This window comes from Eschscholzia californica, unplaced genomic scaffold, assembly GCF_041429995.1.
Source record: "Eschscholzia californica isolate CP2 unplaced genomic scaffold, dmEscCali1.0.p SCAF_3, whole genome shotgun sequence".
Classification (NCBI taxonomy): domain Eukaryota; kingdom Viridiplantae; phylum Streptophyta; class Magnoliopsida; order Ranunculales; family Papaveraceae; genus Eschscholzia; species Eschscholzia californica.
In genome coordinates this window covers 32,538,178-32,554,756 of record NW_028238420.1, presented here as the reverse complement: position 1 = coordinate 32,554,756, position 16,579 = coordinate 32,538,178, and the positions used below count along the sequence as shown (strand labels likewise).

Sequence of the window (16,579 nt, the reverse complement as noted above, 5' to 3'; positions counted from 1 at the left end):
GGCTCATCAATAGCACAAATGAACACAGCGCTGCAGTTTTTGGACTGCAATGTGCATCAATATGGATTGTGCAGTAAAAAAACCACAACCCGAATTTCAAACAAATGAGATCAATTTACAAAAATTATAAAAAAAATCAAGAGACGTTACATTGGTAATTAAAACTAAAACTAATATTACATAACTTGTCAAGTCTTTCGGAAGTATTAGTTTTGTTTAAGACTGCCGGTTGTGTAATATGAGTTTACATGTATTTGAATAGATATATAATTAATAAGCCAATGCAAGAGATATAGATGATCCTAACAGCTCCTTGGTCTTTTCAAAAAAATAAAATAACAATTCCTTGGTCTGTTTAACAATCAAGATGATGATCAGTAAACCAACGCAAGAGGCGTTGACAGATACCGTACATTTGGACGCACCAATTTACCTGCATTTTCCATCACTTTTCACCATCTGATGACACATAAGTTTTGACAAATACCACTGAGTTAATAACAAGATTCTAGTGAGCATTTCAATGTCATTATGTTAAATACAAAACATAGTTTGGTTTCTTTATTTCTAGAATCAATATAAACCAAAAAGAATTTCTAGATGTTGTTGTAAAAAATATCAGGCTAAGGGTGTGTTTGATTGAAGGTTTCCCGAAGAAAATAGAAACAGATTCTCTGAAAAATTAGATTTTCAAGTGTTTGTTAAGATTTTTAGGGAATCTTAAATTTTCACTCACGACCCTCTTTTCCACCTTCCATAATTATCTCAACAACTTTGACCCACCTTCATCTCTGTATAAACAAACTTTACCTGAGATTTTCATAACTCTTCTTTAGTCGATATTTACAAAAGCTCTTCCTCAACCGATATTTACATAAAGATTTTTCAGTAAAAAAATTGAGAATAATCTTCAAGATTGTTCAGCTCATCTTGCAGTAAGTCCTCTACTTGTTGTCTTCTAGATTAATTTTCCCACTCCCTTATTTCATTGATTTGGTTGTTCTCCCATTCTTTGTATTCCATTGTTTTGGTTGTTTTTTCATATGTATAATGGTTGAGAGAAAAGTATGAAGTCATAAAAATGTTGATACTATAGAATTTTCTTCGACGTAATATAAATGATGTAAAGATATTGGTTATTTATCATGACTTTATTAAGTTACGATCACATCTATCTTGCATTAGTTTTATAATTAACACTTTATATTTTGTAGGCAAACTGTTTGATGAAAGGTCAAGAAGAGTAAACTAGTTCCTATCTATATTTTTTGACTTATTTTTGTTGTTTCATACTTCATCTAGCATATGTTGTTTTTATGCGATTAGTGTATTTAAGGCTTTAAACATGAACTTAAAGATTTAAGTATAATATTCTCTATAATTGCAAGAGGCATGTATTATCCATCATTCTCATTGTTATACATGTGAATGTCTAACATTAATTCTCAAAATCAAATAGTATTCTCTATAATTCTATAACACCCACACATGTTATGTTTCAATAATTTTAACAGAGAACTCTTACCACTTAAAGTCACTAGTAACACCAACTTAATTTGGTAATAGCCTCAACTCTAGTAGAGACAAATGAATATCATACCGAGATTGCTACCCATGCACACACCCACTTTAAAGGATATGGTCTACTTTTAGATCTTAATTGACATGTTCAACTTAAACTGAACATGTATTTGTTGGAATGTTTATGAAATGTGATTTGGTTTTGATAAATGTTTGTAGTTATTCATGGAATACTTGGCTTACCCATTGCCTCCAACAATTTACTTTTAAATCGACATTATTATTTAGGATGCATTTACATTTAGGATATCAATCAAAGGCTAGAAATTTACAGCAAAGTTGCTTGAATTAGAACTTTTTAAAGATATTAATGAAACATACACTAATACAAGTATTTACATCTATATAAATATGAAGGTCAACTATCAGTGATTAACGGAATTTGTGATGTTTAAATAGATCCAAGAATATCAATGGTTTCATAGTTGTTTTATGTTCCTTCTCCATTTGAGTGGGATAATAATGGTATAATATATAATAATGATACTTTATTTTTCATTTTTATCAGTATTAGTTCTAGTTCAGTCGACGGTGTATAATGCTTACGAGAAAGTTGCGCTTAAGGGTTGCGTGACTGATGATGGTTATCATCATATATGCGTACTTGAGTCATCGTCATAGAAGACATGTTAATATCAACAAAATGCCTTATATTAATCGAGACCAAGAGAGAAATCGTGTCTTATAGAGAATGTATTTAGAGAGTGGTCGATATTGTCATGAACAACTTTGAATGAAACGGAGTCTATTTCAACGTTTGTGTGCTCACTGGAATGGTTATGGGTTAGTTGACAAACGCCAAAGGTAGCAGAACAAGTTACTATGTTTTTAAATATTGTTGGCCCCGACCAATGTAATCGTAATTCAGTTGTTCAATTCATTCGATCTAGAGAAACTGTGAGTAGGTATTTCCACCTAATTTTAACACTTGTACCTAGACTCTATAAAAATATTGTAAAACCAGCAACAGAAGCAAATTCTCTCGCAGATGGAAATCGTCGAAAACCTTGGCATGTCTACTTCGAGGTTAATTTAAAGTATGAAACAAACTAAATTAGTTGAAGCTTTTATTTTTAATTTGTTTTAATTGACACTATATGACATCATAGGATGTTGTAGGTGCAATTAATGGTAACACATGTTACCGTAACACACCGAAGAACTCCATAAACAATCTTCATCGACGTATTTTTCACTGGATGTCTCGTCTGTTGGCGTAACGCAGACAATGATCGAACGTGTCTTCAACACTGTGGAAACTTATCCAAACTCTAGTTACTTTGACTTTCGTTGATTCCTTCGCTGCATTTTCTTCTTTCGAACTCATTGTCAACCACCAACGATGATTACAACTTCAAAACAACAAAAAGATCAATAACAAACCAGCTTATTAAATTAATGTAAATACAAAACAGTATACAGAAGAATAAAAATTCCGAGAATACAAAACAAGTAAGAAGAAATATTTCAGAGATGAACATGTTTCTTTAAAAAAATATTCAAAATAAAAGATCGAGATAAATACAAACTAGTATAGAAGAATAACAATTCAGAGATGAATACAAATAGTATACCTATAGAAGAAAATTTTCAGAAATCAATAAAAACTTTCAAAAGAGTATAATACAAAACAAAATTTACCTAAAACAAAATTTTAGTAGAGAAGAAAAACAGTATTGAGTTCCTTACTGGCAAACAAGAAACAAAATTCTAGCTACATATATGTCTATAAAAAATCTAAATGAGGATTAAAAAGAAAATTTAAAGTAATAAAACAAGGTTATTTCCCAAACAACCCCCAACTTTGTGACCAGCTTCCTGCCTAGCCCCTTAATTTATGAAAAATACCCAGATGGCCCCCTTTTTGAGTTACCGTTATAACTCCGTTAACCAGTTATCATTTCTCTCTCCTCCATCTCATACCCTCTCTCTGCCACCTCATCGTCTTAACCGGTGAAGGTCGCCGGTCGACCAATTTTCTGACCGGCGACCTTCAAACATTAAAATAATAATAATAATAATAATAATTTTTCTCTCTCCTCTCTCTCTCTAAAAAATTTTGTTTTCCCTCCTCTCTCTCTCTCACTAAACACTCTGGCGAAGGGTGACCCCTTCGCTGGAGTTCAAGAACAGACCCAGATCCGGTCTGTTCAACGAACTCCGACGCAGGGGTCTCTCTTCACCGGTTTGTTTAGAGAGAGGAGAGAAGAAAAAAAAAAATTAGAGGGAGAGAGGAAAAAAAATAATTTTTTTTTATGTTTGAAGGTCGGCAACCTTCGCCGGTGAAGACGATGAGGTGGCAGAGAGAGGTTATGAGATGGAGGAGAGAGAAATGATGACTGATTAATGGAGTTATAACGGTAACTCAAAAAGGGGGCCATCTGGGTATTTTTGATAAAGTAGGGGGCTAGGCAGGAAGCTGGTCACAAAGTTGGGGGCTATTTGAGAAATAACCCTAAAAAAAATTCAGAGCTTGATGCATGAATACAAGAAGATTACTCGGTTTGAATCCCTAAAGTAACAAACCAACATTTTACCAATATTTCAGTTGTGTGGTTAACTATCAAGATGGCTCGATTTGGGTTAGTGAGATGTGAAGAAACCTTCGGCTGACGCACTAATCCTCGTTTCAAATCTTCTGTCACCTCTCTCCCCCTCTCTAGATCTCGATTTGTAAAAGAGATTTAGGATTTTTGTTTGATTCACATCTGAACCGTTAATAAACTCAGCAGTCCAAATTAAGTCGAAAGGCATGGGCAAAACGTTAAAAACTAAACTAGTGGGACTAAATTATAAGAAAAACGTAAGAACTCAAAATAGTGCGTCAGCCCGACAAGACGCTACGTCGGTCGTCAGCCCAGGATCTGTTCAACTAGTCGGTTCCTCTATCATTTTTGTATTTGTAACGCCTTAATGGGCAATACAAGTTACACCTATGTTATTGACCCAAATATTTTGCACCTGTTATTTGGGTATTTGTAATTATCCATAACAGAGTCGTTACAAAGACCCAAATATAGCTAAAGAATAACGAAAAAAGGGGTGCCAACTTATATAATATATTTGTAACAGTTTCGAAAGCGAATTAGATGTTGACAGTATAAGGCTCAAAAATGGTTATAAAGACTCGACGAGAGCATCCCTTTAAACAAAATGCACGTGGCAAATGCATGATTAAGGAATATACAGATAGATAACAAAGAGATCATTAGTTTAAGAGAGTAACCCATCCCAACAAAGTTGTAGGACGCTGTTCGAAAATGGTTTATTCGGACTAAACCTACAGTCCTGAATCGAGTACGCCTTAAAACCTAAAAATATATTTATAATGATAAACTTTTTATTTGCTTGAAATGGGAAGAGCCATTAAGTTCTTCTACCCTTTAGTCGAACAGGCTTAATCGGGCTCAACCTATAGTCCTAGCTCTAATACAACTTAAAAACAAAAAAATTATTTATCATGATAAATTGTTTATTTGCCTGAAATGAAAAGAGACAGTAAGTTCTTCTACTTTATAGTGTTTCTCTTTGTTCGACTAAGGAGTGACGGAACTCGTGATGATCTAAATACTAGTCATCAGTTGCCCAAGTCAATAATACAACAAAAGATTAAGAATCAAACGGGTCAACTTGTGTCCACGTCATCAAGGAGGTGAGTCTGGAAGAGTTCTGCCACCTAAGCCCAGAATTGGAAGGTCGACACGAGTGTCTTATGCGCCTAAAGTGTTGTTTTGGCTCTTAAGCCTACCAGGTCAGCCGTGGTCATAACCTTGCTCTAGATTTTGGAGTGGTAAGGAAGGTATTCAGAAGTCAGCTTGACCCTTAAGCATGTCTTGCCTTTAGGCACGGGAAAGCGAATCCTAGTCTTGATTTATCCAACCTAAGCCCTCATGATCTAAAGTCTGGGGCGGAGAAATCGACGGGATTAAGAAATCAGTAGGATCTAAGTGCCGTGAAAGGCAAGAATGCGTGAGAAAGCTAACTTTCTATATACAATCTATACGATTGCCAAGAAGATTTATCAAATACGAAGGATACGCAAAAAAGGAAACTTATCCTTTTTCATCAAAGCATGGTTTAATCGCATCATCTCATTCGCTCATCAGAAGTCGGCTAACTGAGCCTATATAAATAATAGGTTTGTCCTAATGAATCATAAATGGTTCAACTTCTGAATTCAGACTTTCAATTCAATCTTTCACCTACAAAAACACTATACTGACTTGAGCATCGGAGAGGTTTTTGAGTTTTTGCAGGTTCTGTCCCTGGAATCACAAAAAGATAATCATTATTTAGATTGTTGAGTCTTCATTACTTGAGTGATAACCTAAATCCAATTTTAGACATCTTCATCTACCAGATTCTTATCTCCTAACATAGTGACGATAAATTGGCTCAGATGTATTTGGGGATGTTAGACTTGTAAAAACTAATGTATGGGGTTGCTTATTTAGCCAAAGTGGTGATGACGGAAAGAGGCTTCTCGGAAATCGTAATGTTAATCGTCCTTGTACATTCGACATATTGTTCTTACATGGGGCTCGAGTTACTTGACTCAACCTATACTTTCACAAACTGAAATCCCGCAAACAAAACCTAATACATTTGAACGGTCGATATTGAAACTAGAGATCTTAGGAATTGATCGATCGTATTGAGTCAATGAATGACAAACAACCAATCGAACGTAATAGACATGCGGGTTCCTTTAAAGGCACCCTGCCTTTTTGTTCAGACCCACCCTCTCTGCGGGGTCTAGGACTGAGCCGTCTGAGGCACTCGGACTGGCTTGAATCCGTGTTGTTTAAGCCCAACACAGATTACGCCAAGTTCGAGTGCCCTCGAATTTGCCTAGTTCGTGGGAGCGCCAATAGACGGATTTGTGCCATTGACATTTTAGTTTCTTCTCGTAATTTTGCTTACCATAGGAGGGTAACATTGTCATTTTGTCACCTAGCTCTAACTACATAAGGAGTCATAAATCGGAAAACGTTTCTTCCCTTTCAGAAGCGATGGCGCCATCAGCGAGACGTTGCTGGGCTGCAATCGCTGCTCTCATTTTCTGTCTTCTTCTTCTTCCTTCCTCTTTCGCTATCTACTGTGAAGAAGATGATTGCTATGATCTTCTAGGGTAACTTATATTCTCAATCTTCTTCATCATTTTACCTCTTGATTTTGAACTCTTATTTGATCTCACCTGAATTTACCAACTTGTCCGTTTTCTAGGGTTACTCAGAGTGCAAATTCTTCCGAGATTAAGAAAGCTTATTATAAACTTTCTTTGAAACAGTAAGTTTCTGATTTGAAATTCAACTGTCTTTTTCTTTTTCTATTTTTTTTTTCTTGATTTGATTTCTGATTTGGAAAACAAAAATCAGTCATCCAGATAAAAATCCCGATCCGGAATCACGGAAGATTTTTGTAAAAATTGCAACTGCTTATGAGGTATAGATCTTGTCCTTAAACTGTTCATTCCTCAAATATTCTTCTAATTTTTGCCTGATTTGGTTTCTTAGAGAAGGAATAATTTTGGGTGTTTCTTGAGAAGACTATCTCAGTTTAGGTTGTAATTACTTTCAAGATCTTTAATGCTGTAACAAATGAAGTCCTCTAACAAGTCATATAACTATATATCGCCTTCCATTTGTTGTTCTTGTTCTAACAAATGAAGCTGAATTTTCGGAATTGCAGATTCTGAAAGACAATGCCACAAGGGAGCAATATGATTATGCAGTTGCCCACCCAGAGGAGGTAATTACAGTTGCCATTATTCAGTTTGTATAACTTGCCCTTAGTTCATCCACCCATATATTTTAATTTGAGCAAACCTGCTCCTAATATTTGAATTGATTGTTGGACTCAGAAACTAAGAAACAAGTTAACAAATAGTAGAACTTTTTTATGTCTTCTAGGTTTTGGACAGTCGTATAAGACGTATAACTTCCCTCTTCCTTTAGCTCACAAATAAAATAATCCCCAAACACCCAAATATTGCAGAACTTTTATGCTATGCTAATAAATCCTTTATACTTGATTTTCTATGATACGGAAGGTCAATACTTAATTCCGTCTATTCAAAGCATTGGCATAAGACACCCATGGTTGCAGTTTACACAATCGTAACGCTAATGCGTTTATGGTCAAGCCTTGGGTTACATAAACAACACACTGTATCTTATGCCATCTTGCTAAATGTGGGAACGGATAAATATTTGTGCTTTCTTAAATTTTTTAAATATATTGTAACTAGCTTTTCTGTATCAGGTATTCTACAATACAGCTCGTTACTATCGTGCTTACTACGGGCATAAAACGGTGAGACTTGCTTTTCTTCGTATCAGTAATTGTGTAATCCAAAATTCTGATCTTATTGTAGTTCTGCTTTGCGGATGTATTTGAACCTTATCCTCTCGCTTGCAGGATACACGTCTTGTTATTGTGGGTCTACTTTTGATTGCCTCAGCATTTCAGTACCTAAATCAGTGGACAAGGTATACACAGGTATCGAGATACATCCTATGTGAACTGAACATGCTAGTCAATTTATAGTTCCCGGTTATGGTTTAGTTCTGTTGTTCGAGGTAACTTGTCTCATGTGTGTAATCCTAAATTAGTATTTTATCACTTGTATTTTTTGACTATAGATCCATTATCAAACCTAGTTTTGATTGTGATATACATGGTAGAAGTATTTATTATCCATGGCTGCATCAGGCCTAGCAAGTAATAGGCACACCAGAATCATCTCTATGGCAATGTGCTCTTATTAGCTTGAGTAGAAGTTTTAAGTCTTGAATCTCTTGATGAAATTACTATCCTGATGCATTCTTCATATTGTTTCAGAATTTCGACAATACATGCACTAATTGAGAATATGCATCAGTATTTGACTCTCTTAGTAGGGCAAACAGCACCCTTGATCTATGTTGTTTAAGTCGACACTCCGTGCCTCTGTTCTATAATATACTGATACTAGGGTATAGCCCGTGCCCGTAGGGCACGGAGTTTTCTATAAGTATTTTACGTTAAATTATCGACATATGTTTTGGTCATTAAGAAATTTTCAAGTCGATAAAACAAAAATGATAATTGTAATAATGTGAAATTTAAAGAAAGAAGAGAAAAGAAAAAGACTCGTGAAAATTTAAAAAGATAGGAAATAGGGAGAGAGAGATAGTGTGAGATTTTATAGGAAGTGGGTAGTTTATTTTGATTTTATGTCTTTATCTTTTAAAATGAAGGGCCATGATTTACAAAAGAAAATTGTACGACCGAGATTTATAAACCAAAGTTATGACATGGCACCAAAACCTATGTCATTTGTTATATAGATTATCCCCAAAGTCTTATTAATTTATTATGCATAATGTAAATTAAATAGCAATAAGTTACATTATGGAATGTAATACACAACATATCTATAGAATGTAGGCCCCTCCCGCCCCGCTTTCGCTTGATGACCTTGACTTGATGTATGACTTCCTGAAATGGTAATTCCACAATCTGAGGCAGCCAGTTGTGTTTCTGTTTTGCAGGCTATAGATATGGTCAAGAAAACACCCGCTTATAAGAACAAGCTACGTGCACTTGAACTCGAGCAAAGTGGAGGGACAACGAACAAGAAAAAGGGTTACAAGCATATAAACAAACCTGGGTTAGTCACAACTTCACATAAATCTTCTTATTTCCTAACTCGACATAAATTACTTAATTAGCTCGGGGTTCTAAACATTTTAGAATAAACTAATCAATGAAGAATGATTTTTGTACCAGATCTTAAGTTCTTAACCAGGGTTCTTATGTTCTAACATAGTTCCATACTTCCATTAAATATGGATCAACAATCTTGTGCTATATTCTTTCCGCTCGTAGTTCTTACTCTAATAAATTATCTATTGACATTCCAGGAAGACAGATGAGAATCTTACCAAAGAGCTTGACCTGCAGATAAAGGGAGCTGAAAAGCCCTCTCTTTGGGGACTTCTTATTATCCAGTTTCTGCTCTTACCGTACACTCTTGGCAAGGTTAGAATGCTCTTTCCAAGCAAATTATGCTAATCTAGCTCGACAGATCCAAAACATTGATATATATATATAATGCATCTTTATGGTAATATTTTATTTCGTTTTCCTGTGAAATGTCGCTGGTTACAGTATTATAGCTCTAGGCAGTAGTGTGATCTTTGTTGGTCTGATGCAGATTTTGTTGTGGAACGGGTGTTGGTTCTGGAGATACAGAGTAAGAAAAGCTCCATATGCATGGGAAGATGCCTGTTACTTGACACGAAGATGTCTGAGAGCGAGTCTTGATGCATGGTCAAATATTGGTAAAATTCTTTAACCTATCAGTAAAATTTTAATTCAATTCAATTTTTCCTTCCCTAATTTGTAGCATGATTTTACAAGATGAATGGACAAAGGATGATCTTGTTCGAAGACGTTTATGGGAGAAACCAGACTTGGAGACTTACCTTGCAGATATGCGCAAAGAGTCCAAGAGGAGAAGATGAAAAAAGATGGGCTTTAGTTTAAGATAGAATTGACAGTAATCTATCCCTCCTATATTATTCATTTATAATATTTTACAAGATTTTCCACTGAGAAATAACTCAGACTGTTAAATTGAATAATATGTTTTCCGAGTTTAGCTGTTTAGGTCCCATTTGTAGTCTGGAACAGAACTTTTGATGGTTGTATCCAAGAAAGATAATTTAAATTGAAATTGAAATTTTACAGAGTCAACTCAATTTATTAGGGTTGGATTTAACAAATATATCCTGTCTGTTTTGGTTATATGATCTTTGTCAAGATTTATACTGTGTCTTTGAATAGTATCATCACTCTCCCATCCCTTTCATTCTGGAGCGCTTGACGGCTTGAGTGTGTTCTATTTTCTCATTGAAATCAGACCTAAATTTGTGCTCGGGAGATGATTGTTCACAAAATTGACCTAAATTAGCCATTCGGACGAGTCAAATAAAAATAAACAATCTAAATCTTACTTGAGTCGACTCGTACTTCAAATCAGTTTTCATAGCTAACGTGGCCTTTGGGAAGGTAGAGTTTGTGTAAGGCAAAGATCTACAAGGAGAGATGGTTTTGGCAATCAAATGTTTCTTTTTGTTTTAGGTTATCAGCAAGACATGGATTAAGGAAGTTAAGGTTTCAGATTTTGAGTTCAAATCCTTAGCATTAGGTTATATTTTCATTATTAAGTGATATAATCAAGAAGATAACAACATCATTATGTAACCTTTGAAGGGAAAATTCATTCAAAATACAAAATGGATAGGAAGGAATCTCAGTATACAAACAAAATCAGTTACCCTTTCCCAGCTTAAAATGAACACCTAATTAGTCTAGCCATGACAACCTCTTCCACTTGCCTTTCTTCTTCTCTACAGGTACTTGACATGCAAACCCTGGAACTCACTATAAATACACCCCACCTCCTGATTCTTCTCCATCACCATCTCCATCTTTATACAGTATTCCAAGTTAAATCCAAATCCTCAAGACAACAACCATGGCTGAGTTTAAAACCATAGCAGTTCTTGTATTGGTACTATTGGCAGTAGCTGAGGCTTCCATCTACAGGACGGCGACAACAGAGATCGAAGATGATTTAGAAGAAGGGAATCAGTCGAGGCAGAGGTGCCAAAGAGAGATGCAAGGGATGCAGATGAACAGATGCATGCGGTACTTGGAGGAACAAGCACAATATATAATGACTCCAAGCAGCAACCCAACACGCCTAATGAGGCAGCGATGCTGCAATGAAATGAGGCAAGTGAGCGAGGATTGCAGGTGCGAGGCTGTGAGGGAGATGATGAGAGACATGAGACAAAGCGGTGAGTTCCAGGGCCAGGAAATGCGAGAAATGATGGATACCGCAAGCCGACTTCCTTCTATGTGTGGAATGAGGCCTCGAATGTGCACCATCAGCGGTCGTGGTTACTGAGCTTGTCCACTCATGCATAGTGAGAATAAATAACTCACCCTTCCTAAGTGGTCTCAAGATAGATGTTAAATTATAGTACAGTTAGGAACACATCATCGTGTGTCTTTCTATCTGCCTTCGGTTTTAGTTTACTTCTTTCTTGTAGGCTTTATTTTCTGCTAAATAAATAAAAGGGTGACTCTTTTTAATTCCTGCATGCTTGACGTCACTTATGATTACTCTTTTGATAAAAGAAAAAAAAAGATTCATTAAATGACCCAACACCGGGGTAGTAATGACATGATGCCGCGATAAGTATCTTTTTTTTGGACGAATTAGGGCTTAGCTTAGCCCCAACCCTGTCCATTAGGCGAACGGGTGGGCTCGAGTACCCATGAGAGATACCATCGCAAACATTATAAATAGGTTCCGGGTTAAGGGCCAAGGGGCTTACTTCCCACAAAGTATCTTTGTCGGTACACACCCAACCATGTAGTAGCCAACCCTGATCGTGCGTAGGAACCAGAAGGGTGGGTATCCTGAGTCGAGTTTCGGGGTCGATGAGTGACACGGACTCGAGCATCACTCACTGGGTTTCGGACCATGGGACAACCTTACCCAAGGGTTTTGTACACAATTGCCTTTACAAGACTTTATGGTGAACTTTGTAGTAGAAAGAAAGCAGTGAAACAGAGTGATACTCTCTCCTCGACAGAGATGACAACATTTAAGCAACCATTTCTGATATCAAACGCATCATCATATCCATTCTCTTCTCTCTCTCTTCAATGCAAAACCATTAAACAAATCCAACAATTTCATGCTTTCACCATTAAAACTGGTGAATTCCATGAAAACCCTTTGACTCTCACAAGAATTCTAGAGTCATGTTGTTCTTCTTTCTTATCTTCTCATTCTGCTAAAAAATGGGTATCAATCAATGATGTTAATTACGCTCTTTGCCTCTTCAATAATCTGTCAACTTTGTATTCTTCATTTCTTTTCAATACCCTTATTAGAACTCTAACCATAGTTTATCAACCTGAACAAGCTTTCTTACTCTTCTATCAAATGCTCTATGAAAATCCTCTCATTCTCGACAAATTCACATTCCCTTCTGTTATTAAATCTTGTGCTCAACTTCTTGCTATTGAAGAAGGTGAACAAGTTCATGGGTTTGTTTTGAAAACCCAATTTGCATCTGATTTATATGTACAGAATTGTTTGATTCACATGTATGCTAAGTGTGGAAAGGTTCAATGTGCTCGTAAGGTGTTTGAAGAAATTCCTAATGAGAGCAAAAATGTTGTCTCTTGGAACTCTGCTATCAATGCTTTTGTTAAATCAGGTGATGTTGATTCTGCTCGTAAGTTGTTCGATGAAATGCCTAACAGAAACATTGTTTCTTGGAATTCTATGATTGCTGGATATGCTAGGGAGTTATTACCAGAAGAGGCTTTTGAGCTATTTATTGAGTTGCAGGAGGTTTCTGGCCTAAAACCTGATGAATCTACTCTGGTGAGTATTATTTCTTTGATTTCTGATTTGGGTCTTCTTAGTTTGGGCAAACGACTTCATGGGTATGCGATTCGTCATGAATTCTCAATAGAGGGCGATCTTGGTTCAGCATTAATTGATATGTACTCAAAATGTGGTAACATAAACCATGCCTTGCAAGTATTTAAAGATATCGGGGTTAAAAATGTGGGTCATTGGACATCGATGATTGTTGGATTTGCAATTCATGGATTAGCAGAGACTTCTCTTGAACTGTTCTTAGAAATGCAGAAATCAGGGGTGAAGCCTAATTCAATAACCTTCATAGGCGTCTTGAGTGCTTGTCGACACAGAGGTCTAGTTGAAGAAGGTCTAAAGCAATTCAAGACTATGAGAACGACATATGGGATAGAACCTACAATCCAACATTGTGGATGTTTAGTCGATCTTCTTGGTCGTTCTGGTTTTCTAAAAGAAGCTAAAATGGTGATTGAGAATATGGAGAGTGAACCTGGACCTGTAATTTGGGGCACATTGCTTGCTGCTTGTAGGAATCATGGAGATATTGAGATTGGAGAGATAGCAGCAAAAAAATTGGTTGAGCTAACACCAGATTATGGGGGAGGGTATGTTCTTTTATCTAATCTCTACGCAAGATCAGGAAAGTGGGAGGATTTCGGACGAACAAGGAGCATGTTAGGAAGGAGAAGGTTGGAGAAGGTATCTGGATTAAGCTGGATAGAAGTGGACAGTGAAATCCATGAATTTCTTGTCGGCGATAAATATCATCCAAGGAGTGATGAAATCTATAGGGTATTGGATGGAATAGAATGTAAATTGAAATGGGCAGATATTTAAACCAGGTAAAAAAACAGATAATTATCATCAGTTCTGAATATTCGTCCTAGGACATGAAATAGTGTATGTTCACACATGAAAATCATGTGTAAGTTTTATAACTAATCCCAATTGAAGGGTTGACTGCATTTGTTGTCATATTCATATAATTTAATGGAAGGTGGACGAGATATGTATGATGTTGCAGTACCAGAATTCGAAGTTGTACATTCATAACAAAAGAGGTAAATTATATGTAAATAATTGTTTTAGATTTCATAGAGATGAATGATCTGATTCCAGTTCGGACTAGTGGATGCAAATTATATTTGAGAGTGCTTGTATGAATCTTTACTATTTGAAAACAGGAGTCAGGTTTTTGACCATCCATCTTCAGTCGTTAATAGTTTACTTTTTCTTATTCTATTTTCTACGTTCTTATATCACCCTAGTGATATATATATATATATATATATATATATATATAAAGTTTCAATTGAAATCATTAGACATAGTTTCTTTGGGAATAGAAGAGCATGAAAATGTCTTTTTAATGCAAGGTTCTTTAGTTTGGCTACTCAAAAGGCATTTTTAGTATGATGAAGATAAAGAAGATAAGAAAGAAAAGAAAGAAAAATGTCAGACTAAAGATTAAGAAGAAAGAGAAGTAAGAAAACAAAGACAAAACAGTCGTTGTAGATCGTAGAAATTACAGCGATTCATAGAAGAAGAAAAACTGAAATCTATAAGAATATTTTGTTGTATTGTTCCTTGGCATGTCAGTTGTTATTAGATTGATAACTGATATTTGCTGGTCTAATCCAGCTTTGGTTGTGGAACTGGTGTTGGTTATGGAGATGCAGGGTAGAACGAGCTTCATATGCATGGGAAGATGTCTGATGGATAAATTCTTTAACCTGTTCACTTAAGCTCTTTTCTTTTTCTCGTTTCCTAATTCACAGCATGATTTTATTAGATGCATGGAGAATGGATGATCTTATTCAAAGTCTTCTATGCGAAAACTCAGACTTGGAAGTGACCTAGCAGATATGCGCAAAGAGTCCAAGAGAAGAAGATAAACCGGTTCCAGTTCAATCTTTGTAAAACCCGCTGTAAGTAATTTAATTGTACTGATTTCGGTAGACTCTTTGGAAAAAATTGGGATTGAGTGTGGATATTGTTTATGTTGAAACTTAATTAAATCAAATCTGTTTTTGAGCAACGGATCAAATTTTGCAGTTCGAATGCTCAAATTTTATAAATAACCCAACGGGACCAAAACCCGTCGGGGTTGATGGACATTCCACTCCCTCTCCCTCAAAATAAAAAACTTCATAACATTTGGACAAAATTAATTTTCTAACTGATATTCTCATATCTTCAAGTTTATACGAAAATCTTGTACATAGATCTTTTTAGGACAACTTTTTCACCAATATAACCACTCGTTCTCCTAACTTTTTCAGATGGTTTCATTTTGTTTTGAGTTATCATCAGCAAGACATGGATTAAGGAAGTTAAGCTTTCAGATTTTGAGTTTCAAACCCTTAGCATTAGATTATATTTTCATTATTAAATGATATAATCTAGGAGATAACAACATCAATATGTAACGTTTGAAGGGAAAATTTATTTAAAATACAAAATGGATAGGAAAGAATCTCAGAATAAAAACAAAATCAGTTACCCTTTCCCAGCTTAAAATGAACACCTAATTAGTCTAGCCATGACAACCTCTTCCACTTGCCTTTCTTCTTCTCTACAGGTACTTGACATGCAAACCCTAGAATTCACTATAAATACACCCAGCACCTGATCCTTCTTCATCACCATCTCCATCTTTATACAGTATTGCAAGTTAAATCCAAATCCACAAGGCAATAACCATGGCTCAGTTTAAAACCATAGCAGTTCTTTTAATGGTACTATTGGCAGTAGCTGAAGCTTCCATCTACAGGACAACGACAACAGAGATCGAGGATGAGGTAGAAGAAGGGAACCAGTCGAGGCAGAGGTGCCAAAGAGAGATGCAAGGGATGCGGATGAACAGATGCATGCGGTACTTGGAGGAACAATCACAATATATAATGACTCCAAGCAGCAACCCAACACGCCAACTGAGGCAGCAATGTTGTAATGAAATGAGGCAAGTGAGCGAGGATTGCAGGTGCGAGGCTGTGAGGGAGATGATGAGAGACATGAGACAAGGCGGTCAGTTCCAGGGCCAGGAAATGCGAGAAATGATGGAAACCGCAAGCCGACTTCCTTCTATGTGTGGAATGAGGCCTCAGTACTGCACCATCCGTGGTCGTGGTTACTGAGCTTTTCCACTCATGCACACGTACAAGCGTGCATAAATAACTCACCCTTCCCAAGTGGTCTCAAGATAGATGCTAAATTAGGGTACTGTTAGAAACACATAATCGTGTGTTTATAACTGCTTTAAGTTTTAGTTTACGCCTCTCTTGTTGGCTATATTTTCTGCTAAATAAATGAAAGGGTGACTCTTTTTAATTCATGCATGCCTGACCTCATCAACCACTATTCTTTTTTTAAAAAGGAAAAAAAAGTAGATTCCATTTCTATAACAAAAAGATGTAAAACAAACTTACAATGGATTTTTCCCAACCACCACCATAGGAATGACATGCTACCGCGACAAATATCTTTATTGGGAAGGGTGAGAAATTAGCTTAGCCCGACCCTGTCTAGTAGGCGGAGGGT

General features: G+C 36.1%; 3 protein-coding genes and 1 pseudogene across 13 annotated transcripts; all 4 read left to right on the top strand.

Moving 5' to 3' along the window:
- Window positions 1-6,418: 6,418 nt before the first annotated feature.
- LOC147549611 (Chaperone DnaJ-domain superfamily protein) lies at window positions 6,419-10,323 on the top strand. Its single transcript, XM_086668933.1, has 10 exons — window positions 6,419-6,712; window positions 6,808-6,870; window positions 6,960-7,026; window positions 7,273-7,332; window positions 7,846-7,896; window positions 8,002-8,082; window positions 9,117-9,235; window positions 9,489-9,606; window positions 9,782-9,908; window positions 9,988-10,323. Exons 1-10 carry the CDS (start codon window positions 6,594-6,596, stop codon window positions 10,089-10,091), a joined length of 909 nt encoding a protein of 302 aa, XP_086525059.1. The 5' UTR covers window positions 6,419-6,593; the 3' UTR covers window positions 10,092-10,323.
- Window positions 10,324-11,107: 784 nt separating this feature from the next.
- LOC147549610 (2S sulfur-rich seed storage protein 2-like) lies at window positions 11,108-11,542 on the top strand. Its single transcript, XM_086668352.1, has one exon. It carries the CDS (start codon window positions 11,108-11,110, stop codon window positions 11,540-11,542), a length of 435 nt encoding a protein of 144 aa, XP_086524478.1.
- Window positions 11,543-11,792: 250 nt separating this feature from the next.
- On the top strand, window positions 11,793-16,373 carry LOC147549608 (pentatricopeptide repeat-containing protein At2g42920, chloroplastic pseudogene; annotated as a pseudogene). 10 transcript variants are annotated; one of them, XR_015238178.1, is made up of 3 exons: window positions 11,793-13,881; window positions 14,832-14,967; window positions 15,621-16,373. The product of XR_015238178.1 is annotated as a pentatricopeptide repeat-containing protein At2g42920, chloroplastic pseudogene, transcript variant X8 (transcript). The 10 variants fall into 10 exon arrangements; XR_015238175.1 differs by having other exon boundaries at window positions 15,322-16,373; XR_015238172.1 differs by having other exon boundaries at window positions 11,793-14,100.
- Window positions 15,742-16,176, top strand: LOC147549609 (2S seed storage albumin protein-like). Its single transcript, XM_086668351.1, has one exon. The coding sequence runs from the start codon at window positions 15,742-15,744 to the stop codon at window positions 16,174-16,176; it is 435 nt and encodes a 144-aa protein (XP_086524477.1).
- Window positions 16,374-16,579: the final 206 nt, after the last annotated feature.